Source organism: Rana temporaria, chromosome 3 (genome assembly GCF_905171775.1).
Source record: "Rana temporaria chromosome 3, aRanTem1.1, whole genome shotgun sequence".
Classification (NCBI taxonomy): domain Eukaryota; kingdom Metazoa; phylum Chordata; class Amphibia; order Anura; family Ranidae; genus Rana; species Rana temporaria.
Genome location: NC_053491.1, coordinates 70517853 through 70543027, shown reverse-complemented (window position 1 = coordinate 70543027; position 25175 = coordinate 70517853). Strand labels below are relative to the sequence as shown.

The 25175-nt window shown below is 45.0% G+C and overlaps 1 protein-coding gene across 3 annotated transcripts in view; it reads left to right on the top strand.

Moving 5' to 3' along the window:
* RAB27A (RAB27A, member RAS oncogene family) overlaps positions 1 to 25175 on the top strand; it is a 175610-nt gene that overhangs the window by 93664 nt on the left and 56771 nt on the right. For all 3 annotated transcript variants that reach the window (XM_040342719.1, XM_040342720.1, XM_040342721.1), the window contains one exon: positions 24805 to 24977. In XM_040342719.1, coding sequence (XP_040198653.1) covers positions 24825 to 24977 — 153 coding nt within the window. In that variant the 5' untranslated portion in view covers positions 24805 to 24824. Of the gene's footprint in view, positions 1 to 24804; positions 24978 to 25175 lie in introns of those variants that run through there.

Here is a 25175-nt window from a genome sequence, read left to right as displayed (position 1 = left end):
CATCTCCCCCCCCACTGTAATATCCACAGACATCTCCCCCCCACTGTAATATCCACAGACATCTCCCCCCCCCCCACTGTAATATCCACAGACATCTCCCCCCCCCCCACTGTAATATCCACAGACATCTCCCCCCCCCCACTGTAATATCCAGACATCTCCCCCCCCACCACTGTAATATCCACAGACATCTCCCCCCCCCCCCCACTGTAATATCCACAGACATCTCCCCCCCCCACCACTGTAATATCCACAGACATCTCCCCCCCCCCCCACCACTGTAATATCCACAGACATCTCCCCCCCCCCCCCACCACTGTAATATCTACAGACATCTCCCCCCCCCACCACTGTAATATCCACAGACATCTCCCCCCCCCCACCACTGTAATATCTACAGACATCTCCCCCCCCCCCACCACTGTAATATCCACAGACATCTCCCCCCCCCCACCACTGTAATATCCACAGACATCTCCCCCCCCCCCCCACCACTGTAATACCCACAGACACACCCCACCCCTGTAATATCCACAGACACACCCCCCCCACTGTAATATCCACAGACATCTCCCCCCCCCACTGTAATATCCACAGACATCTCCCCCCCCCCCCCCCACTGTAATATCCACAGACATCCCCCCCCCCACTGTAATATCCACATCTCCCCCACTGTATAGGCAGATTAGTGCTTGCTTAGTCTTACCAGAGAAGCCGGCTGAACGCGAGCAGTTGAGGCCGGGTGATGACATCAGCGTACCGCTCTAGGCTCACCTAGGCCGCCGCTCCGGGAGCTAGGCCAAAGCCGTGGCCTTTCCTATGGTCGAGGCAGCAGCGGAGCTCCGCGGATCACGTGGTGTGCAGATCCGCATATGGTGACCCGTTCAGATCACTGATCATTACGATCCGTTGCACCACTAGTACCGATCAAAAGAATTTTGATTGATCAAAAAAAAGTAACAATTAATCGAGGACTTAATCTTTAATTTCCACAGCCCTAATTAATACCAGGACATGATCATACCATACCATGACGGCTGTACGTCAGTGTTCTTCCAATGACTGGATAGGGTGAGTGTGAATCATAATTTACACTTGGCTAAAACTAGTGATGTAGAAGCACATGAAGCGTTTCCTATAGCGAGGTCTGCAGTCAGAACACAGGTGTGGTTTATTGCTGTGATATGATTCTCACTTTTAGGTCAGACCAGTTAGATTTGAGTACTTAGGAGGAAAACCAGTCATCGGTAAGGAAAGAAAACATTTCAAGGCTTAGTAATGTGTAAAATGCTGTTCTGCATAGCCGAAACTGCTGCCTTCTCATGAATATTGAAGGGTGGAGAGCCCACTGGTATTTGTGTAAGGTGGGTGACAGCTTGTTATACTCTCATAATAGAAGTGTGACCTAGTGACAACCTGGGGACAACATGCATATAAAAAGAGAGGTAGTCCTATGTGTGGATGTTTTTTTTTTTTTGTATCTGCTTTATTTTACATTTATAGCAATGGCCGTGGAACTAGTAAGGTTACGATTGCTCCTGATTCAGGAACATCGTAACGCCGACTGCAGCCTAAAATCTGCGTGGCATAAGGCTCTTATACTTATACTCTTATTTTAGGCTGCATTCTTGCGATGACCGCTAGGGGGCGCTCCCATTGTGCTCAGTGTATAGTATGCAAATTGCATACTAACACCGATTCACAATGTTGCGCGGGCCCTGCGTACGCAAGTTACGGAGTTTCCGTACGGCGTCTTTAGCGTAAGGCTGCCCCTTTTAATAGTAGGGGCAGCCAATTCTAAAGTATACCCGCCGTTCCCGCGTCGTGAAATTTGAATTTCACGTCGTTTGCGTAAGTGATTCGTGAATGGCGCTGGACGCCATTCACGTTCACTTGGACGCAAATGACGTCCTTGCGACATCATTTGCCGCAATGCGGGAGCGCGCCTAATTTAAATGATTCCCGCCCCCTACGGGATCATTTACATTAGGCGCCCTTACGCAGGGCAAGTTTAAAGAGCGCACACGCAATTTACGGAGCTACTGCTCCGTGAATCGCGCGCAGCGCTGATAATTTGCGGGGGCGCAGGGCAAAAAACGCTCCCCTGTGCCTCCGTAAAAAAGGGGCAAATTCTACCTGAATCTGGGCCATTAGGTGTAAGGACGACATGGAGCTGTAAAGTCTGTATTAAAGAACTTTAGCTGGAGGACAGGAGTGGGGTTAGGGCATGTTGGGGTCTACTCTAAACTGAAATTCTCTTGGTGATTGTTGGTCTAAAGTCCATACACACGATATAAAGATTGGAAGAAAAATTTTGTACGAAGAATGATCTGACGATTATCTCATCGGTAGTGTAGTGCTTTCCAAATTCGATTTCAGAGTTTTTGGACACAAAACCTGAAGGTGTAGACTAGAATATTTTTTATCGTAAGGGAACACAATAGGGGTTATTTACGAAAGCCAAATCCACTTTGCACTACAATTGCAAAGTGCACTTGCTGTAAATCTGAGGGATAGATCTGAAGAGGGGAAGCTCTGCTGATTTTATTATCCAATCATGTGCAAGCTAAAATGCTGTTTTTTATCCTCCTTGCATGTCCCCCTCGGATCTACACCTACTCCACTTCCAAGTGTAGTGCAAAGTGTATTTGCCTTTAGTAAATAACCCCCCAGTCTGATTTTCGTTGAAAGCGGTTTTATACCACTGGACTGCACATTATGTGAAACTTCGCTTAAAGGAGTTGTAAAGTAAAAAATGTTTTCACCTTAATGCAATCTATGCATTAGAAGAAAAAACATCTGAAGATAACGCCGCCCCCCCCCCCCCCCGAGCCCCCGTTGTACTTACCTGACCCCTCAAAAGTCCAACGCGCGGTCCCGAGGATCCTCTTCGCTACTCAGCCTGGCCGCTGATTAGCTGGAGCAGATGGATTGAGAGCAGCGCAGCCATTGGCTGGCGCTGCTGTCCATCACATCCAGTGACGCGGCGCACCAAGGGGCGGGGCCGAGTGATACAGTGAGCGGCTATGGCGCTCGCTGTATCACGGAAGCTCGCCCACAATTACTCACCACCATGCGAGCTCTCTCGCATGAATGTGGTGAGTAATTGCGGGGAGGACCAGAGACAGCCGCCGAAGGACCCCAGAAGACCAGTTCGGGGCCACTCTGTGCAAAACGAACTGCACAGTGGAGGTAAGTATAACATGTTTGGTATTTTAAAGGAAACATTTTTTTTCCTTTACTAACCCTTTAAAAAATAAGCTGTTCCAGCACCGCAATGTCGGCACTGCAGCCGCTTCCATCTTCACCCATCCTTGGTCCAGTTCTGTGAATGGCCGGAGTCACGATGAGGTCACTTCTGCGCATTCACTCGAAAGCCGCCTTTTACAGCATAGGGCTCGGAAGGAACGACATGGGTGACCTTTCCTTCAGAGCGCATGCACCACTAATGGCAATGGCTGCATGTAAATATAGCCTAAACTGTGCATGTTTATAAGATATTTACACTTCATATATGTAAGCCTTATTATAGGCTTACCTATAGGTAAAAGTCGGTAAAGGAAGTTTACTTAAATAGTACAGTTTTAGCCTAAAAAAAAAAAAACTGTAGGAGCAAGACTACGCACACTCGGAAACGAAAGAATATATTACAAAACAATTCAACACATTACATCACTTCTGAAGTTGTATTCTGTTGTAAGAGAATTTTCGTGAGTTGCGTAGCCTCTTCATTTTCGATATGAGATTAGCATGTAATAATAAAATGGACAATTATTCGTCCAATAATCTCATTGCTTGTACCAGGATGTTGAGAAGCAGTCATGGGCACTGTTAGGGTGCAGGTCCCCCACACCTGGTTGTAAAGCTGCAAGCTGTCACAGCCGGGTGCCCATAGTAAAGATGCCAGGGGCCGTGGAAAGAAGACAGCTGTAAGACTGACTGGCAGAGCACACCGCTGGATCGTGGGACAGCAGAGTGGCCTTTTTTAAAAGTTAGCAGCTACAGTTTTTGTAGGTGCTGACTTTTTTTTTTTTCACTGGAGACTGGAACTCCGCTTTAAAGACTAACTTCACCCTTTTCTTAAAAATTACACCAAAGGCCGCTTTTAGAAGTGTTTAGTAAGGGCAATCTGCAGGCTGATACTTATAGATCATTGCAGGATTTTTATTCTATGCATGACCATATGACCCCTGATGACGTCAGACGTTGCTGACGAAACACGCCGGATCAATTGGTGCTTGGCACGTCGCTTCTGTCATTTCTGTGGAGCGCGATCGGCGTGCCTGCTTGTTTTAATGGGCATTTCAAGATTTACTGAACTGTAAGTCTATATTTTATTGTGGAAAATTAAAAAGTTAAAAACTACACTATGAGGGGCTCTCTTTTCTCCATGACGTATATGATTTGTAAACCTTCATTGGTGGTTGTATCGCCTTGGCCGGTTTTTTCCATTGGAGGATACAGCCCTTGCTACCCATGCTCTCTATGACTAACTGTAATGGGTGTCATGTCTGTCCGGTGAGTAGGATGTTTGCCTAGTAGCTGGTGGGAGTAATTTTTCCACAGTTACCAAGAAGCATTCTCACTTTATTTATTTATTTATTACTATTTATTTGGGAAGCGCGCATATACCACCGTCGGTGGTGCCAAAGCGCTTTGTGACAAAATAGCCCGGATGTTCTGGCGTGGGGAGCATAATTAAAAGAGAAGGGAGAAGAAAAAAAAAGAAATCAGCGAAGAAAAATTGGCCTAGGATTGAAATGCTTGGCAGAATAGCCGCCATTGCTGGTAATTCGTTTTTTTTTTACATGTCTTGTGTGTTCCTTGGCCTTCATGATGCTGTTTGTTCACTAAGGTTCTCTAACAAACTTCTGAGGGCTTCACAGAACAGCTGTATTTATACTGAGATTAACTTGGACAGGTGGACTCTATTTACAAATTAGGTGACTTCTGAAGGCAAATGCTTCCACTAGATTGTATCTATTGCATAAAATGCATTAAAATTGTTGGTTTGTAACATAACAAAATGTTGAAAATTTCAATGGGTATGGTTACTTTTTCAAGGCACTGTAACTGAACATTTGTGTTACAATAATAATAGGGCTGTTACTGATTACCAATTTTGTGTTCGATTAATCAATTTTTTTTTTTTAATTGACTAATTTCGATTAATTATAACGCACATACATTTTTCAGATTACCAACATATATAGTCCCCACTGAAATATCCACAGACATGTCCCCCCCCCCCACTGTAATATCCACAGACATGTCCCCCCCACTGTAATATCCACAGACATCTCCCCACTGTAATATCCATAGGCATCTCCCCCACTGTAATATCCACAGACATCTCCCCCCCACTGTAATATCCACAGACATCTCCCCCCCACTGTAATATCCACAGACATCTCCCCCCCACTGTAATATCCACAGACATCTCCCCCCCCACTGTAATATCCACAGACATCTCCCCCCCCACTGTAATATCCACAGACATCTCCCCCCCCACTGTAATATCCACAGACATCTCCCCCCCACTGTAATATCCACAGACATCTCCCCCCCCCCACTGTAATATCCACAGACATCTCCCCCCCCCCCCACTGTAATATCCAGACATCTCCCCCCCCACCACTGTAATATCCACAGACATCTCCCCCCCCCCACCACTGTAATATCCACAGACATCTCCCCCCCCCCACCACTGTAATATCCACAGACATCTCCCCCCCCCCCACCACTGTAATATCTACAGACATCTCCCCCCCCCACCACTGTAATATCCACAGACATCTCCCCCCCCCCCACCACTGTAATATCTACAGACATCTCCCCCCCCCCCCACCACTGTAATATCCACAGACATCTCCCCCCCCCCACCACTGTAATATCCACAGACATCTCCCCCCCCCCCACCACTGTAATACCCACAGACACACCCCACCCCTGTAATATCCACAGACACACCCCACCCCTGTAATATCCACAGACACACCCCCCCCACTGTAATATCCACAGACATCTCCCCCCCCACTGTAATATCCACAGACATCTCCCCCCCCCCTGTAATATCCACAGACATCTCCCCCCCCCCCCCCACTGTAATATCCACAGACATCCCCCCCCCACTGTAATATCCACAGACATCCCCCCCCCACTGTAATATCCACATCTCCCCCACTGTATAGGCAGATTAGTGCTTGCTTAGTCTTACCAGAGAAGCCGGCTGAACGCGAGCAGTTGAGGCCGGGTGATGACATCAGCGTACCGCTCTAGGCTCACCTAGGCCGCCGCTCCGGGAGCTAGGCCAAAGCCGTGGCCTTTCCTATGGTCGAGGCAGCAGCGGAGCTCCGCGGATCACGTGGTGTGCAGATCCGCATATGGTGACCCGTTCAGATCACTGATCATTTACGATCCGTTGCACCACTAGTACCGATCAAAAGAATTTTGATTGATCAAAAAAAAGTAACAATTAATCGAGGACTTAATCTTTAATTTCCACAGCCCTAATTAATACCAGGACATGATCATACCATACCATGACGGCTGTACGTCAAACAGTGTTCTTCCAATGACTGGATAGGGTGAGTGTGAATCATAATTTACACTTGGCTAAAACTAGTGATGTAGAAGCACATGAAGCGTTTCCTATAGCGAGGTCTGCAGTCAGAACACAGGTGTGGTTTATTGCTGTGATATGATTCTCACTTTTAGGTCAGACCAGTTAGATTTGAGTACTTAGGAGGAAAACCAGTCATCGGTAAGGAAAGAAAACATTTCAAGGCTTAGTAATGTGTAAAATGCTGTTCTGCATAGCCGAAACTGCTGCCTTCTCATGAATATTGAAGGGTGGAGAGCCCACTGGTATTTGTGTAAGGTGGTGACAGCTTGTTATACTCTCATAATAGAAGTGTGACCTAGTGACAACCTGGGGACAACATGCATATAAAAAGAGAGGTAGTCCTATGTGTGGATGTTTTTTTTTTTTTTGTATCTGCTTTATTTTACATTTATAGCAATGGCCGTGGAACTAGTAAGGTTACGATTGCTCCTGATTCAGGAACATCGTAACGCCGACTGCAGCCTAAAATCTGCGTGGCATAAGGCTCTTATACTTATACTCTTATTTTAGGCTGCATTCTTGCGATGACCGCTAGGGGGCGCTCCCATTGTGCTCAGTGTATAGTATGCAAATTGCATACTAACACCGATTCACAATGTTGCGCGGGGCCCTGCGTACGCAAGTTACGGAGTTTCCGTACGGCGTCTTTAGCGTAAGGCTGCCCCTTTTAATAGTAGGGGCAGCCAATTCTAAAGTATACCCGCCGTTCCCGCGTCGTGAAATTTGAATTTCACGTCGTTTGCGTAAGTGATTCGTGAATGGCGCTGGACGCCATTCACGTTCACTTGGACGCAAATGACGTCCTTGCGACATCATTTGCCGCAATGCGGGAGCGCGCCTAATTTAAATGATTCCCGCCCCCTACGGGATCATTTACATTAGGCGCCCTTACGCAGGGCAAGTTTAAAGAGCGCACACGCAATTTACGGAGCTACTGCTCCGTGAATCGCGCGCAGCGCTGATAATTTGCGGGGGCGCAGGGCAAAAACGCTCCCCTGTGCCTCCGTAAAAAAGGGGCAAATTCTACCTGAATCTGGGCCATTAGGTGTAAGGACGACATGGAGCTGTAAAGTCTGTATTAAAGAACTTTAGCTGGAGGACAGGAGTGGGGTTAGGGCATGTTGGGGTCTACTCTAAACTGAAATTCTCTTGGTGATTGTTGGTCTAAAGTCCCATACACACGATATAAAGATTGGAAGAAAAATTTTGTACGAAGAATGATCTGACGATTATCTCATCGGTAGTGTAGTGCTTTCCAAATTCGATTTCAGAGTTTTTGGACGACAAAACCTGAAGGTGTAGACTAGAATATTTTTATCGTAAGGGAACACAATAGGGGTTATTTACGAAAGCCAAATCCACTTTGCACTACAATTGCAAAGTGCACTTGCTGTAAATCTGAGGGATAGATCTGAAGAGGGGAAGCTCTGCTGATTTTATTATCCAATCATGTGCAAGCTAAAATGCTGTTTTTTATCCTCCTTGCATGTCCCCCTCGGATCTACACCTACTCCACTTCCAAGTGTAGTGCAAAGTGTATTTGCCTTTAGTAAATAACCCCCCAGTCTGATTTTCGTTGAAAGCGGTTTTATACCACTGGACTGCACATTATGTGAAACTTCGCTTTAAAGGAGTTGTAAAGTAAAAAATGTTTTCACCTTAATGCAATCTATGCATTAGAAGAAAAAACATCTGAAGATAACGCCGCCCCCCCCCCCCCCCCCGAGCCCCCGTTGTACTTACCTGACCCCTCAAAAGTCCAACGCGCGGTCCCGAGATCCTCTTCGCTACTCAGCCTGGCCGCTGATTAGCTGGAGCAGATGGATTGAGAGCAGCGCAGCCATTGGCTGGCGCTGCTGTCCATCACATCCAGTGACGCGGCGCACCAAGGGGCGGGGCCGAGTGATACAGTGAGCGGCTATGGCGCTCGCTGTATCACGGAAGCTCGCCCACAATTACTCACCACCATGCGAGCTCTCTCGCATGAATGTGGTGAGTAATTGCGGGGAGGACCAGAGACAGCCGCCGAAGGACCCCAGAAGACCAGGTTCGGGGCCACTCTGTGCAAAACGAACTGCACAGTGGAGGTAAGTATAACATGTTTGGTATTTTAAAGGAAACATTTTTTTTCCTTTACTAACCCTTTAAAAAATAAGCTGTTCCAGCACCGCAATGTCGGCACTGCAGCCGCTTCCATCTTCACCCATCCTTGGTCCAGTTCTGTGAATGGCCGGAGTCACGATGAGGTCACTTCTGCGCATTCACTCGAAAGCCGCCTTTTACAGCATAGGGCTCGGAAGGAACGACATGGGTGACCTTTCCTTCAGAGCGCATGCACCACTAATGGCAATGGCTGCATGTAAATATAGCCTAAACTGTGCATGTTTATAAGATATTTACACTTCATATATGTAAGCCTTATTATAGGCTTACCTATAGGTAAAAGTCGGTAAAGGAAGTTTACTTAAATAGTACAGTTTTAGCCTAAAAAAAAAAAACTGTAGGAGCAAGACTACGCACACTCGGAAACGAAAGAATATATTACAAAACAATTCAACACATTACATCACTTCTGAAGTTGTATTCTGTTGTAAGAGAATTTTCGTGAGTTGCGTAGCCTCTTCATTTTCGATATGAGATTAGCATGTAATAATAAAATGGACAATTATTCGTCCAATAATCTCATTGCTTGTACCAGGATGTTGAGAAGCAGTCATGGGCACTGTTAGGGTGCAGGTCCCCCACACCTGGTTGTAAAGCTGCAAGCTGTCACAGCCGGGTGCCCATAGTAAAGATGCCAGGGCCGTGGAAAGAAGACAGCTGGTAAGACTGACTGGCAGAGCACACCGCTGGATCGTGGGACAGCAGAGTGGCCTTTTTTTAAAAGTTAGCAGCTACAGTTTTTGTAGGTGCTGACTTTTTTTTTTTTTCACTGGAGACTGGAACTCCGCTTTAAAGACTAACTTCACCCTTTTCTTAAAAATTACACCAAAGGCCGCTTTTAGAAGTGTTTAGTAAGGGCAATCTGCAGGCTGATACTTATAGATCATTGCAGGATTTTTATTCTATGCATGACCATATGACCCCTGATGACGTCAGACGTTGCTGACGAAACACGCCGGATCAATTGGTGCTTGGCACGTCGCTTCTGTCATTTCTGTGGAGCGCGATCGGCGTGCCTGCTTGTTTTAATGGGCATTTCAAGATTTACTGAACTGTAAGTCTATATTTTATTGTGGAAAATTAAAAAGTTAAAAACTACACTATGAGGGGCTCTCTTTTCTCCATGACGTATATGATTTGTAAACCTTCATTGGTGGTTGTATCGCCTTGGCCGGTTTTTCCATTGGAGGATACATCCCTTGCTACCCATGCTCTCTATGACTAACTGTAATGGGTGTCATGTCTGTCCGGTGAGTAGGATGTTTGCCTAGTAGCTGGTGGGAGTAATTTTTCCACAGTTACCAAGAAGCATTCTCACTTTATTTATTTATTTATTACTATTTATTTGGGAAGCGCGCATATACCACCGGTCGGTGGTGCCAAAGCGCTTTGTGACAAAATAGCCCGGATGTTCTGGCGTGGGGAGCATAATTAAAAGAGAAGGGAGAAGAAAAAAAAAGAAATCAGCGAAGAAAAATTGGCCTAGGATTGAAATGCTTGGCAGAATAGCCAGGTCTTCAGCTTCTTCCTGAACGCATATAGGCTTCGGGAGATGCGAATGTTAAGCGGGATTTGGTTCCAGAGAGTCGCCCCCGCGGAGCCAATCCGTTTTCCTCCTATAGAAATTAGCCTGTCAGTATTGCCAATGAGTAGAGCTTTGTCGGCTGAGCGAAGACAGCGTCTAGGTATATAGTGTGGAGTCAGATCTGATAGGAACTGTGGGCCCAGCTGGTGGTAGCCCCTGTAGATCAGACAGAGGATTTTAAAATTGACCCGTTTTGTAACAGGGAGCCAGTGAAGTTCTTTGAGCACAGGGCTGATATGGTCTTGCTTTTGGAGATTGTAGATAAGCCTGGCTGCTTGATTCTGCACCAGCTGCAGTTTCTTAGACCATTTCATTGGAATGCCTAGTAGGACTCCATTTGAAAAGTCAAGGCGAGAAATAATTAGTGCCTGGACTAAGTCTTTCCTCTGGTCTTGGGTCAGGAGATGTTTTGCCTTGCGGATAAGTCGTAGAAAATGGGAGGCTCTCGAAACCGATTGTCTAACCTGGGGAATCATACTTAGTTTTTCGTCCAGGATAACCCCCAGGACCGTCATCTTATCTTTCGGATTAGGTGTCAAGCCCAACTCAGTGGGCCAATTTTGAAGAAAGTCAGTCTTGCCTTTTCCGACTATCATGACCTCCGTTTTGTTACCATTGAGGCACAGTTTGTTGATGGTCATCCAGTGGTAAATGTCGCGCAGACAATTGGCCAATCTTAAGGGCATGTCAGGGTAAGTTAGATCATCGGCTACCAACTGGACGTCGTCCGCGTACAAATGGAACCAGAGACCATGTTTAGCAATAATGTCGGGTAAAGGCCTAAGATAAATGTTGAAGAGAATGGGGGACAGGGCTGATCCCTGAGGGACCCCATTCTCCACTGTGGTAATCGGGGATAGAAAAGAGCCCATCTTAACTTGGTGGGTGTGAGCTGTTAAAAAATCACGGAACCAAGCAAGGGCGGTATCTCTCAGCCCGAAAGAGGACTCGAGTCTGGAAAGCAGGATGGAGTGATCCACGGTGTCAAAGGCTGCAGACAGGTCGAGCAGCACCAGGGCTGCCGACCCGCCCGCATCCACCACGTTAAGGAGCTTCTCTCGAGTGGACAAAGCTACCAGCTCGGTTCCCCTCCCAGGGCGGAAGCCCGACTGTAGATCATGGAAGAGCAGGCCATCCTCACAATGAGTTTGAAGCTGGAGAAGAGCCACTCTTTCGATAACTCTAGCTAAAAAATGAGAAGCTGAAATGGGTCGGAAGTTGTTAGTGTCGGTCGAGTCCAAGCCGGCTTTTTTTAGAAGTGGAGTTAGAAAGCCGTGTTTTAGAGTTGTTGGAACAATCCCATGTTGGAGTGAACGGTTGACTAGGTAGCGTAAATCATCAATAATGGTGTGTAAGTTCTCCTGGATGAGCCAATTTCACCATTGGAGACTTCTGGTGGTGGTTTATGGACTTTATATATTGTTATTAAGCACACAACCAAGTAGATTGCATATGTTTTTTTTTATAGCCAAAAGCTCGGTATGGAAAATTTATGGTCTCACTACGGGCTGCTCTTTTGTATTTGTAATTGCACTATTTATTTAATTGATAACCAGTGCACCCTGGATCAAAAAAAACATTTTTTATCATTTTATTTTGTAACCTTTTAAAAGTGTTTAAGGACAAGCTGCAAGCTAATACTTGTAGATCATTGCAGGCTTTTTATTCTATGCATATTGTATCTATTTTTTTTTCTCCCGATTTTGTGTCATGGTGGCCATTTTTACACTGGCCAGATGATTCCATCTCCCTTTGCGTCCTGGAATTCTGGTTCTGCCTCCTGAGCATGTGATGGAGCACATCATTTGAGGGGGGATTTGCTGGTGGTGATAGAACACGTCATGTGAGGGGGAGTTTGCTGGTGGTGATAGAACACATCATTTAAGGGGGAAGAAACTGGTGGTGATGCAACATATCATGTTGTGTGGAGGGGGGGGGCGGTACTGGTGGTGATGGAACACATCACCTAAAGGGGGGGGTGAACCGGTGGTCATAGTACACGTCATGTGAGGGCGAGGTACTGGTGGTGATGGAACACATCATGTGAGGGAGAATGAGCTGGTGGGGATAGAACACATCATCTAAGGGGGAAGGAACTGGTGGTGATGGAACACATCGGCCCAGATTCACGTACAGCGGCGTATCTTTGTGCGGGCGTAACGTATCCTATTTACAATACGCCTCCGCAACTTTTACAGGCAAGTGCCGTATTCTCAAACGAAAGTTGCGGCGTAGCGTAAATAGGCCGGCGTAAGCCCACCTAATTCAAATGTGGTAGGTGTGGGCGTGTGTTATGTTAATTTTATGTGACCCCACGTAAATGACGCTTTTTACGAACGGCGCATGCGCCGTCCGTGAAAGTATCCCAGTGCGAATGCTCCGAATTAACCCGCAAGAAGCCAATGCTTTCGACGTGAATGACGCCCAGCCCTATTCGCGAACGACTTACGCAAACGGCGTAAAAAAAAATTAATTTGACGCGGAAATGACGTCCATACTTAACATTGGTACGCTGCATGTACGCCTAACGTAAACGGCGTATCTGTACTGCGTCGGCCGGCCGTCTGTTAGTGAATTTGCGTATCTAGCTGATTTACATATTTCTAGGCGTAAATCAGCGTACATGCCCCTAGCAGCCAGCATAAATATGCAGTTAAGATCCGACGGCGTAAGACTTGCGCCGGTCGGATCTAACACAAATCTATCCGTAACTGATTCTAAGAATCAGGCGCATAGATACGACGGCTCAGACTCAGAGATACGACGGCGTATCTGGAGATACGCCGTCATATCTCCTTTGAGAATCTGGGCCATCATGTTTACTGGTGGTGATGGAACACATCATCTAAAGGGGGGGGGAAGAACTGGTGGTCATAGAACCAACATGTGAGGGGGAGGGTACTGGTGGTGATGGAACACATCATCTAAAGGGGGGGGAAGAACTGGTGGTCATAGAACCAACATGTGAGGGGGAGGGTACTGGTGGTGATGGAACACATCATCTAAAGGGGGGGGAAGAACTGGTGGTCATAGAACCAACATGTGAGGGGGAGGGTACTGGTGGTGATGGAACACATCACCTAAGGGGGGGGAGGTGGAGGAGAACTGGTGGTCAGGGCCATCTTTAATATGGTTTGGGCCCTGGGCAAACATTTTTTTTTGGCCCCCCCTCCAGCTTATTTTGGGCCTGGCTGGTTCACATGTATGTTTTGGCGGTCCTCATTTGTGCAGGTACAGCAGCCCATTGATTTGAATGGGCTGCCATGCCTTTGTTTCCTGCAGAAAAAAGGTGCATTCAGCATTTTAAAAATACAGTTGCCTTGAAATCCATTCTGCTTTTGCACCATGCTACTTACCTGCAATTCTTGCACACACAAACGCACTGTGTTTTTAAAAGCGTGACCTAAACGTCTAAAAATGCAGCAAGTTTGACAGTGCGGGAACTGCAGATAAGTCACAGCAGACAGCAGAATGGACAGACAGTGCTGTATTTCAGTGCTTGATGGGCATAGGCGTGCCGTGTGTGCAGCCTATTACATGAGGCATGCGCTTTTATTTGCAGGAAACGCAGGCATGGCGGCCCATTCAAATGAATGGGCTGCTGTGCCTGCGCAAATGTGGGCCGCCAAAACACATACATGTGAACCAGCCAGGCCCAAAATAAGCCCATCAAGCAGTTAAATACAGACAGTAATGCCATGTGCTCTGAGGCCTTACTCAGCCTGGACTGCAGGTCTGGTCTGTGATTTAAAGAGTTCCTCTATTTTACACATGGCATGGCATGGGGTCCCATGGTGCTAAAGCAGAATGGACAGACGGTGCTGTGACCCCCATGCCATGCCATGTGTAAAATAGAGGAACTTTTTAAAACACTGACCAGACCTGCAGTGAATCATCAAATATTATAAAGACTTTGGGCACACTCTACAGAAAACTTCTATTTACAATATAGATTAGCAAACAGTGACATACCTTGAGGAGCAGGACATGAAGAAGTCAGCCTCTGGAAGAGCAAACTCGGGATGTTATAAAATCACATTCTAATTCACTTTTATATACAAGCAGCACCCAGTGGCAGGAAGGGAGAAGTGCACGTCTAAAGGGAAGCCAGGGGTTGCTGTACATTTTAAAACACTGGGAAGGGAAGCAGTACTGTCACTGGCTGCGTGCCGCTGATGATTTTCAGCCTGATTTGTGGGCAGCACAGGGGCTTAACGGGCGGCAGGGCCGCCATCAGGAATTATGGGGCCACTTACACAGCTTCAGGCATGGGCCCCCTGGAGCAGAGAACCGAGGGGGGGGGGGACGCTGCCGCCTGAAATTGAGAAGCAGGGGGGGGGGGGCTGCCGCGAATTTAGAAGTAGGGGGCCCTTTACAAAAAAAAATAAAGAAAAATATATATAAACAAAGGGGTGTAGCCATCCGGGGCCCTGGGGACCTCTGAGCCCTTTAATAAAAATAAATAAAAAATATATATTTTTTTTTTTAAAAAGGGGGTTGCCATCTGGGGACCTCTGGGCCCTTTAATAATTTTTTTAATAAAAATAAATTACAAAAAAAGGGGGTTGCCATCCGGGACCTCTGGGCCCTTTAATAAAAAATAAAAAAAAATATATAAAAAATAAACATTTATAAAAAAAAAGGGGGGGGGGGTTGCCATCCAGGGCCCTGGGGACCTCTGGGCCCTTTAATAAAACAAAAATAAAAAAAATAAACATTTATAAAAAAAATAAAAAAGGGTGTTTGCCACATGGGGCCCTGGAGACCTCTGAGCCCTTTAATAAAAAAATGTTATATATATATATATATATATAAAATAATATGGAAAAAAAATTATAAAAAAAGGGAGGTTGCCATCCGGGGGCCCTGTGGACCTCTGGGTCCTTTAATAATAATAATATATTATATTATATTTTATTTATATATATATATATATATATATATATATATATATATATATATATATATATATATATATATATATATATATATATATATATATATATATATATATATATATATATTAAAAATATTTTTTTTATAAAAAAAATGGGGGTTGTCATGCGGGGCCCTGGGGAACTACAGGCCCCTGGGGACCCCCAGACCTCTAAAAAAAAAATGGCCCTTTAATAAAAAATAAAATAAAAATATATTAAAAAAATATATATTTTTTATTTAAAAATAAATAAAAAAATGGGAGTTGCCATCTGGGGGTCTCTGGGCCCCTGGGGACCCCTAAAAAAAATTGTCCATTTAATAAAAAAACTTCTAAAAAAAAAATTGTCCCTTTAATAAAAAATAAAATAAAAATATATTAACAAATATATTTTTTTGTTATTTAAAAATAAATAAAAAAAGGGGGGTTGCCATCTGGGGCCCTAGGGGCCTCCGGGCCCCTGGGGACCTCCGGACCCCAACAGTGACAGGGCCCTGGGCAGCTGCCCCATTTGCCCTGTGGTAAAGACGGCCCTGCTGGTGGTGATAGAACACATCATGTGAGGGGGAAGGTACTGGTGGAGATGGAACATGTCATGTGAGGGGGAGGTACTGGTGGTGATAGAACAAATCATCTAAGGGGAAAGAACTGATGTAGCCCTCCAAGGCTGCGGCTGTGAGGCCATGGTTACCTCACCAGTACCTCACTCAACCAGGAAGTCAAAAACAGTATTTGTAGGTCAATAAAAAAAAAAAAAAAAAAAAAATGAATGCTGATGTGATTGTGAAAGGAGAAAGGTCTGCTTTATAATTCTATATACCTTTTTTATATACACCAAATTGGTACGCATGCCATTATTGGCAAGGTAACGAAGAGTTCTCTAATTGTACTTCAGCATACACAAAGGTCGTTTCCATAGCCATGACCATTGTATTTACTTGCTATGGTTAATTTGCTGTAGATAGTAATTTGCTTGATGTTTATGATGTGCCTGTAGGTAAAGTAAGCATCATGCATATAATCTGAGGAGGAGCAGCCAGTGCTCTGGTGCGTTTATCTTCAAAAGGATTTTTGGAAGGCTTTCTAAGTTCCACTTTGAAGAACCCTTGAGACTGCCTCCTAGGTGTTTAACTTGTTTTGTTATTTCAGGTTAACCATTAACAATCAGAGACAGATGCACTTAAATATATTCATGCCCGCCATGTATGTTAATGGTCTGTGGAGGAGTTATAAAAAAAACAGCATTTACATTACACTTCCTAAGATTTTTAGCCCAGCGATGTGATTAATGTAGTCGCTCGGAGTCCTTTTTTGTGAATATTGCAGCTGAAACTTTTTGAAGTAAACCCATCTCTAAGCTAGGCGTCTCAAACTGAGCGCATGATGGAAAAAGTGAAAAGCGGAGGGTCACCTACAGCACAGTCTGCAATGTCGCCTGCAAATCTTGCTGTTCAGTGCAGCAGCTCTTCACTTCAAAACTGCTGTAGGTTTTGCGTTAGCGGCAGTGCTTACCGCTCCTCTGAAAAGTGATCTGCAGTGGATCAGTTTTCAGAGGTGTTTGACAGGTGATAAGGTGTAAGGTTGCCTCCTCGCTGCTTGTTTTAATCCCGTAAATTCTGCACCACCTTCCTGCAACCGTTTGAATTACACGTTGTTGCAGGGTGGTCCAATTCCCTTAAGTCATGGGGTGTCCAACACAATTTCAAGCGGGGGTTCACCCTAAAAAAAAAAAAAAATGTCTAACATGCCATCCAGCATACTAGCGCGAGCTACAGTATGCCTTTTATTTTTTTGCGCCGTACTCACTGTTTAATCCCGTAGTTAAGCTTCAGACTAGTAGGCGTTCCTATGCAGAGGGGTACATGATTGACGGCCGGCTATGGCGAGTCACGCTTCCCGGAAATAGCCGAAATAGGACTTGGCTCTTCACAGCGCCTGCGCAGTCAGCTCCTAGTCTGTGCGCAGGCGCCGTATAGCGCCGTAAAGAGCCGAGTCCTACTCGGGAAGAGTGACGCGCCATAGCCGGCCGTCAATCATGTTCCCCTCTGCATAGGAACGCCCATTCCCCGCGGGGAGTCTGAAACGTAACTACGGGATTAAACAGTGAGTACGGCGCAAAAAAATAAAATAAAGGCATACTGTAGCTCACGCTAGTATGCTGGATTTCATGGTAGAAACTTGCTTTTTAGGGTGAACCACCGCTTTCATTATGGGCCGCTTCAGTATTCTGGTTGCCCTCAAAGGGCCAGCTGTATCTGGAAGACTAGAAATGTATTCTCTGCTTTTTTCTCTCTCAGAGAATAGGTGCAGAAGCTCAACCACACCCCACCCCAGAGTGCAGGGTTTGGGGGGGCCCTGTGCACAGAGTGCAGGGTCCATGGGGCACCCTGTGCACAGAATTGATCTAATGCTTCTAACTTTCACAGTGCTGCTTCAAACTCTGCTACAGGCTGCCTATTTCTTAAAGGGGTTGTAAAGGTACAATTTGTTTCTTTTACCTTAGTGCAGTCCTCCTTCACTTACCTCATCCTTCGATTTTGCTTTTAAATGTCCTTATTTCTTCTGAGAAATCCTCACTTCCTGTTTTTCTGTCTGTAACTCCACACAGTAATGCAAGGCTTTCTCTCTGGTGTGGAGTGTCGTGCTCGCCCCCTCCTTTGGACTACAGGAGAGTCAGAACGCTCTCTACGTTGCAGATAGAGAAAGGAGTTGTGTGTTAGTGGGCGTCCAAGGGAGGGGGCGAGCACGACACTCCACACCAGGGATAAAGCCTCGCATTACTGTGTGGAGCTACAGACAGAAGAACAGGAAGTGAGGATTTCTCAGAAGAAATAAGGACATTTAAAAGCAAATGTGCCATGTGCACAGAGTGCAGGATTGAGGAGTGTGCTACATACAGAGTGCAGGGATTGGGGTTTCGGCTAAAAAAAGCCCTGGGTGCGAGGGCCACATGAAATGGTTTGGAGGCCTGGATTCTGCCCATGAGCCTTGAGTTGACAAATATGCTTTAAATCAGGGGTGTCAAACTGGCGGCCCTCCAGCTGTTTTCCCATGAGGCATTGCAAGGCTAACAGTTACAAGCATGACTCTCAGGCAGAGGCATGATGGGACTTGTATTTTCTGAACAGCTGGAGGGCCGCCAGTTTGACACCCCTGCTTTAAATGAATCCTATTCAATGCTGGGATAATTTTTGCCACAACCACGAAGCAAAGCAAAAAGTCCTTGTCCATTTTGCGCTTTGACTCTGTACTTGTCCATGACATGGCCGTAGAGGCTGGTGGTGTCCAAACGGCTCATTCACAATATTGTACTTGCATTTCTCAGCACGGTATTGCCCATGCACTTAGTGGCCCCTTGCAAGAACACAGAAAAGCCATTCGATTGTACTGCCCATGTTCTGGCCAGGCACAGCACCAGTGGCCTTCTACTGCCCATTTTCTAGTGGACATGGTGCCAGCGGCTCTAATGGCCCGTACACACGATCCAAATATCGTATGAAAACTCAGAGGAAGAATCGTACGATAATCGAATCGTTAGTACAGAGCTTTTTTAGAGAGCCGATCATGACAATTCATCCGTTTTATTATTCGATCGGACAAGTATGAAAATTTTCACCAGATCGTACGATTTTCGTTTAGTCAGTACAGTTGTCTAAGAATAAAATACAAATGCATTACAACACATGACGTCACTTCCTATTTTTTTTTTTATATATTTTTATTATTTTCATTCATACATATACACGCGTACGAGAATTTGCAGGACTATAGTAACCTTTTAGTAGTAATTTCTCTTTGCGGCTATTTGGCGAAAAAAGTCGGACGATCTGTCGTCCGATTTTCGGATTGTGTGTATGGGGCATGTTTCTGATTGGGAATTGGGGATGGAGAGACTACTTTTAGAAGTAAGTAGTGTTGCATCAATACCGTGATTTTTCTTTTTTTTCCCATGAGTACAAGTACTGCTACTTTCGGCTAGTACTCGCCGATACATTGTGGTGTGATTTGCATCAATACAAAATAAATGGATGCAAAGTGCATGTGATTCCTGTCACTGCGCGTGTGTGTGCGTGTGCGTGTGTATGTATGTAGATGGATAGGGAAGTGGCATCTAGTGTTTTGATAATGTTAGAACTCCTGTTTAGTACATATCTGATAAAATGCAGTAATGCAGTTGCCGGCATTGCCCCAGTACCATTTTTTAGTGATAATAACCGGTGCGGCTCCTTCCACCGCTCTTCCCGGGCCTCCTGTCCCACTGGGAGCCACCAGCCGATTTTGACGATCTGAATACTTTTAAGTGCATAAAGGGTACCTGTCATCACCTATTACTGTCACACGGGATGTTTAAGTTCCTTGTGAAAGCAATAAAAGTGATCAGAATAAATTTTTTATTTTTAAAGGGACTATATAAATGAAATAAGAAAAAAACATTTTTAAAGTGCCCCTGTCGGATCGCGCAAGAAAAGAAAACGTAAGCTGTACCCGTAAATGTAAACGGTGTTCAAATCACACATGTGAGGTATCGCCACGATCATTGGTAACTCTGATGCCGCGTACACACAACCGTTTTTCGTGTTCTAAAAAATTACTTTTTTTTTTTTGTTCTGAGCATTTTTGGGGTTCTGAAAAACGGGCAAATTTTTTTTTTTCGAACATGCTCTATTTTTTTCACAACGTTTTTAACGTTGTCGTTTTTCGGGTTGTAAAAAATGGTTGTGTGTGTGGGCTTTAACGACGTGAAAAATCCGCGCATGCTCAGAAGCAAGTTATGAGACGAGAGCGCTCGTTCTGGTAAAACTACCGTTCGTAATGGAGTAAACACATTCATCACGCTGTAACAGACAGAAAAGCGCGAATCGTCTTTTACTAACACGGAATCAGCTAAAGCAGCCCGAAAAGCGTCACCTATGGAGATTTTTAGGTACTGTAGTTTGTCGCCATTCCATGATTGTATGCAATTTCAAAGCGTGACATGTAAGGTATCTTTTTACTCGGTGTAACATCTTTCACATTTATACAAAAAAATTGGGTTAACTTTACTCTTTTTTTAATTCACGAAAGTGTCTTTTCACTGTCCCACAGTAAAAAAAATGAACCCCTTACAGTAGCGATTATTTGCTCTTTTTGTACTTATTTCTGTTTTTTTAACCCCATTATGTTACTAAACGTCTCAGGCCTGGGTCACACCTCTGTTTCTTGGTGCTTTTGGCAGAAACGCACTACAGTTCATTTCCATGTTTTCCTATGGGACACATTCACATCCATGATTTTTTTTCAGCTGCTGCGTATTTGGAAAGGGCAAGGACTTTTTAACGCAAAACGGTGCTATTTTTATTTATTTTTTGATTCAATATACTTCAATGGAGAAGCTGCAGAAAAGCATGTACAGTAATGTGTTTTTGCGCCAATTTGTGTTTTTCGTAATCTGCCCAACAACAAATTGGGTCAAATTTTTTTAAGGCTATTATCCGATTAATCAAAACAATATTCGGCCAGCTAATCGATTATGAAAATAATCGTTAGTTGCAGCCCAAGTTAAAGCCCCTGTCAGTTTATTTTTTACCATCCCTGACCCATTGCAGAGATTTCCCTTCACTTCCTGCCCCATAGGCAAACAGGAAGTGAGAGGAAATCTATGCAAATTAAGGGAATCCATTAACCCCCCCAGGGCCTAGGAAACCAGTTTCCCCATGTGAAAATTTCAGGGCGGGTCTTAAACAGGAAGGGGAGTGGCATTGAAAGGAAGGGGGGGGTCATATTTAAATTAGAGGGTGCACGAGTTTAGTCAGGCCTAGGGCAGCACAAAACCTATATACACTACTGAATCCTGTATTCTCACAAGGACTTCACCATTAGCAGCCTCTGTATCTTTCTAAGTACAGGTTTGCTTTATGGAGGAAAAAGATTCTGCACTCCAAGCAGACCAATGAATGCATCTCTGTAATCATTCATACACCAATAAAAAAAAAAGTTTAGTTGTAAGCAGTGCAAGTACCTCAATTCAACTTGCTATCAACCTCTTGCAGTCGCTGTACAGCACACCTCAGAGAGGGGAAGGCAAAAGTAGTAAAAAGCACCAGTCTGGTGTATAGCAGTGCAAGAAGTATGCTGATAGGAGAAAGCGGAGTGGCAGAGAAAGGAGCTTGTTGGCGTACTGCTTCTCCTTTCACTGCCCAGTCACATGTTTGGGGGTAGGAAGGAAAGCTGTAGGTAAAATGTGAACTTGCTATAGAGAAAGAACAAGTCTTCTCCCATGCTAGAGAGCTGTGCTGCAAGGCGCAGCTGTTTAAATCTAACTTCTGGTTGGGCAGGTAAAACCGCTTTCCTATGTGTGTATTTAGCGGTTTGCCTGGAGTTAAGCTTTAACGTATATGTAAAGGCGATTTTTTTTTTTAAGAGGAAAATTGAGAAACACGTGTTTTTTTTTTTTTTCTCCCTTAAAGCAGAACTAAACTGCTAAATACTCGCCTCCTACTGTTCTGCAATGCAATAATGGCTTCACCCGCCGCCTGCTGTTATTTTCTCCCTTGCTACTTCCAGGTATCGGGTTTTCTGCCTCTTGAATGGCCAGTGTTAGATGATGTGATCACTTGCATAGGAGTGGGTCATTCTGGCACAGCTGGAGTGTCCTGGGAATACATGGTGAGCTGCATATGCACAGCTCAGCAGACATGCACTAGAAGACTACGAGCAGGCAGGTCTGTGTGTATTGTTGCAGAACAGACATAGCAGATCTCTTCTGAAATAAAAAGCTGCAATTTTTTTCATTAAAGTGGAACTAAACCTATAAACTCCTATCCTCGAGTGTTTTTGATGCTAGCCCAGGTTAATCTCTGCTTTTACTGTAGATGACTTAACTGGCGCCTAGAAGTCAGAAGTGTTGGCTGCCTCCATCGCAGGTTGTAGAGACCCATATTTGTGTATGGTTCCCTTCAGATTCCCTTTATCACACATTGTTCAATAAAATCTGAGGCCCAGATTCTCGTACGAGTTACGCCGGCGTATCTCCAGATACGCCGTCGTAACTCTGAGTTTGAGGCGTCGTATCTATGCGCCTGATTCTTAGAATCAGTTACGCATAGATTTGTATTAGATCCGACCGGCGTAAGTCTCTTACGCCGTCGTATCTAAGTTGCATATTTACGCTGGCCGCTAGGGGCGTGTACGCTGATTTACGCCTAGAAATATATAAATCAGCTAGATACGCAAATTCAAGAACGTACGCCCGGCCGACGCAGTACAGATACGCCGTTTACGTTAGGCTTTTCCCGGCGTAAAGTTACCCCTGCTATATGAGGCGTACCAATGTTAAGTATGGACGTTGAAACAGCGTCGCATTTTTCACGTTTTACGTCGTTTGCGAATAGGGCTGTGCGTCATTTACGTTCACGTCGAAAGCATTGGCTTCTTGCAGGTTAATTTGGAGCATGTGCACTGGGATACTTTCACAGACGGCGCATGCGCCGTTCGTAAAAAGCGTAATTTACGTGGGGTCACATTAAATTTACATAACACACGCCCACATCTTCCACATTTAAATTAGGCGGGCCTATTTACGCTACGCCGCAACTTTGGTTTGAGAATACTGCACTTGCCTGTCAAAGTTGCGGAGGCGTAACGTAAATAAGATACGTTACGCCCGCACAAAGATGCGCGCTTCTACGTGAATCCGGGCCTGAATGTTTTACCAAGTCAGTCTTCAAGTTGCTTGTGCAGTCTGGTGATCCACATGATCATTTTTTCATATAAGTAATTTGACAACAGGACTGAATAACTACCTTTAGACGAGCCAGACTTCTCCCAACATTCCTAAAGTGGTTGTAAACCTCTGAAATATGAACAAAACCTACCCTTCTATAGTGTGTACTTGTCTCCGTCCAGAGCACTACGTGGCATCTGTGTTTTCTGCCCCTTTCCTCTATCAGCATGAATCACTTCTGACAAGGTTTTTTTTTTGCCACTAAGCGCTAAAAAGGTGACATGGGATGGATCTCCAGCACACAGCCTGTGATTGACACCCCCCCCCCCCCACTCTAATCCTGTGTGCTGTTTAGGGAGGTGTCTCTCTCTTCCTTCCAATCAGTTCACACTAAGCTCTGCACAGTGTAATTTCAGCTCTCTGCCCCCTGTTTTCTGACTAGGAGGATTTGTTTCATCTGAGGATCACATGAGGCCAGTCCATTCACTGGAGATACAAGGCTTCTTCAGAAAGTTTTCGCACTTTTTTTAAACTCTATTTTATACTGTATATAAACGTGTGGAAACCTTTTGGATATCCCTCGTACGTAAGGGTTTACAACCACGTTTGGCAGAGTAATAGGTTGTACAGTGGAGAAACAAATTATTTAATCTCCTGCAGATTTTTTAAGTTAAGAAATTAAGGGGCTATCATTTTTATCATTGGTGTATTTTAAATGATGGAGACAGAATATCAACCAAAAATCCAGTAAACAACAATGTTATAAATTGAGTTAATGTTTAGTGAGTAAAATAAGTATTTGATCTCCCAGGCAAAACATGACTTGTATGAAAAGAAATGGCTGCACATCCAGGAATTCCGATTTGCCTTTTATTGTTTAAAGTGATAACACCAAAGACACCAACATGAGGTCTTGTAGACGTGTTTCACACATACCGTATTTATCGGCGTATACCGCGCACTTTTTTGCCCTGAAAAAGCCTGCCCGACTATACCCGAGTGTACTGCGCTCGGTATATGCCGGCGCAGTGGTTCAAACTCAGCGCGGGGATCGAGGACACCACGATGGCCGCAGAAGGACGCCGGACCGGACGAGGCCGCCGATGGACGACGGGCAGGACGCCGACGAGGGGCATCCAAACTGTAAGTATTTTTTTTTCCAGGAACTTTTCTTCAAGTTTGGGGGTGCGCGCTATACGCCGGTATACGGTACATCTTGTGCTTAATTAGATTAAGCACAAGATGTATGTGTGAAACGCGTCTACATGACCTTGTGTTGGTGTCTTTGGTGTTTATATCTTTGAACAATAAAAGGCAATCATAATTCCTGGATGTGCAGCCATTTCTTTTCTTACAAGTTTCCCCGCGTAGGCGGGCAGGGGGGCGGGCACTCTACGAGACATTCCACCTCAGGTTCTCATTATACACCTGGAGGAGCAGTGGCTCTTTTTTTTCTTTGTATAATGACTTGGTACTTGGTGGAGAAACCCTTGTTGGTAAGCCGTTTAGTGACCAGGCTTGCACACATCTTAGGAGGGATATTTGCTGAGATTTTTTGCAGAATCCCTGCCCTGAAGCTGTATGTATACATGCCCCTTGTATTCAGATTGTGAGGTGAGTTATGACTCCATTGCCCATAATTTTGCTATCCACTTTGACCGCTTCAAGGCGGGACTCGGTTGGGTTCTGACTAGTATCCGAACATGCCTGAGCTCATCTCTAATTCTGATGGAGCTGTATTATGTTGAACTGTTCCCAATACCCCATTCACTCTTCTACGTTTTGTTTTTCAGGTCACCAACCACATTTCACAATGTTTGATGGGGACTATGACTACCTCATCAAATTTTTAGCATTGGGAGACTCTGGCGTTGGAAAAACCAGCTTCCTCTACCAATATACAGATGCAAAGTTCAACTCCAAGTTCATCACAACAGTAGGCATCGACTTCCGGGAAAAGAGAGTGGTAAGTTGTTCTGTTGTTGGCAGATGGTAACAAGGATCTACGATTTCTAGGGTTAAGCAGCAGATACTCCCCCCCCCCCCCCCCCCCCCAAAAGCCAGTGTTCGTGACAGTTTAATTAAAAAATGTACAGATAGTGTGCCGAGGAAATCCATAATGTTAACAGTCATGACCTGCCATTCGTTTGTTTTGGTTATATGT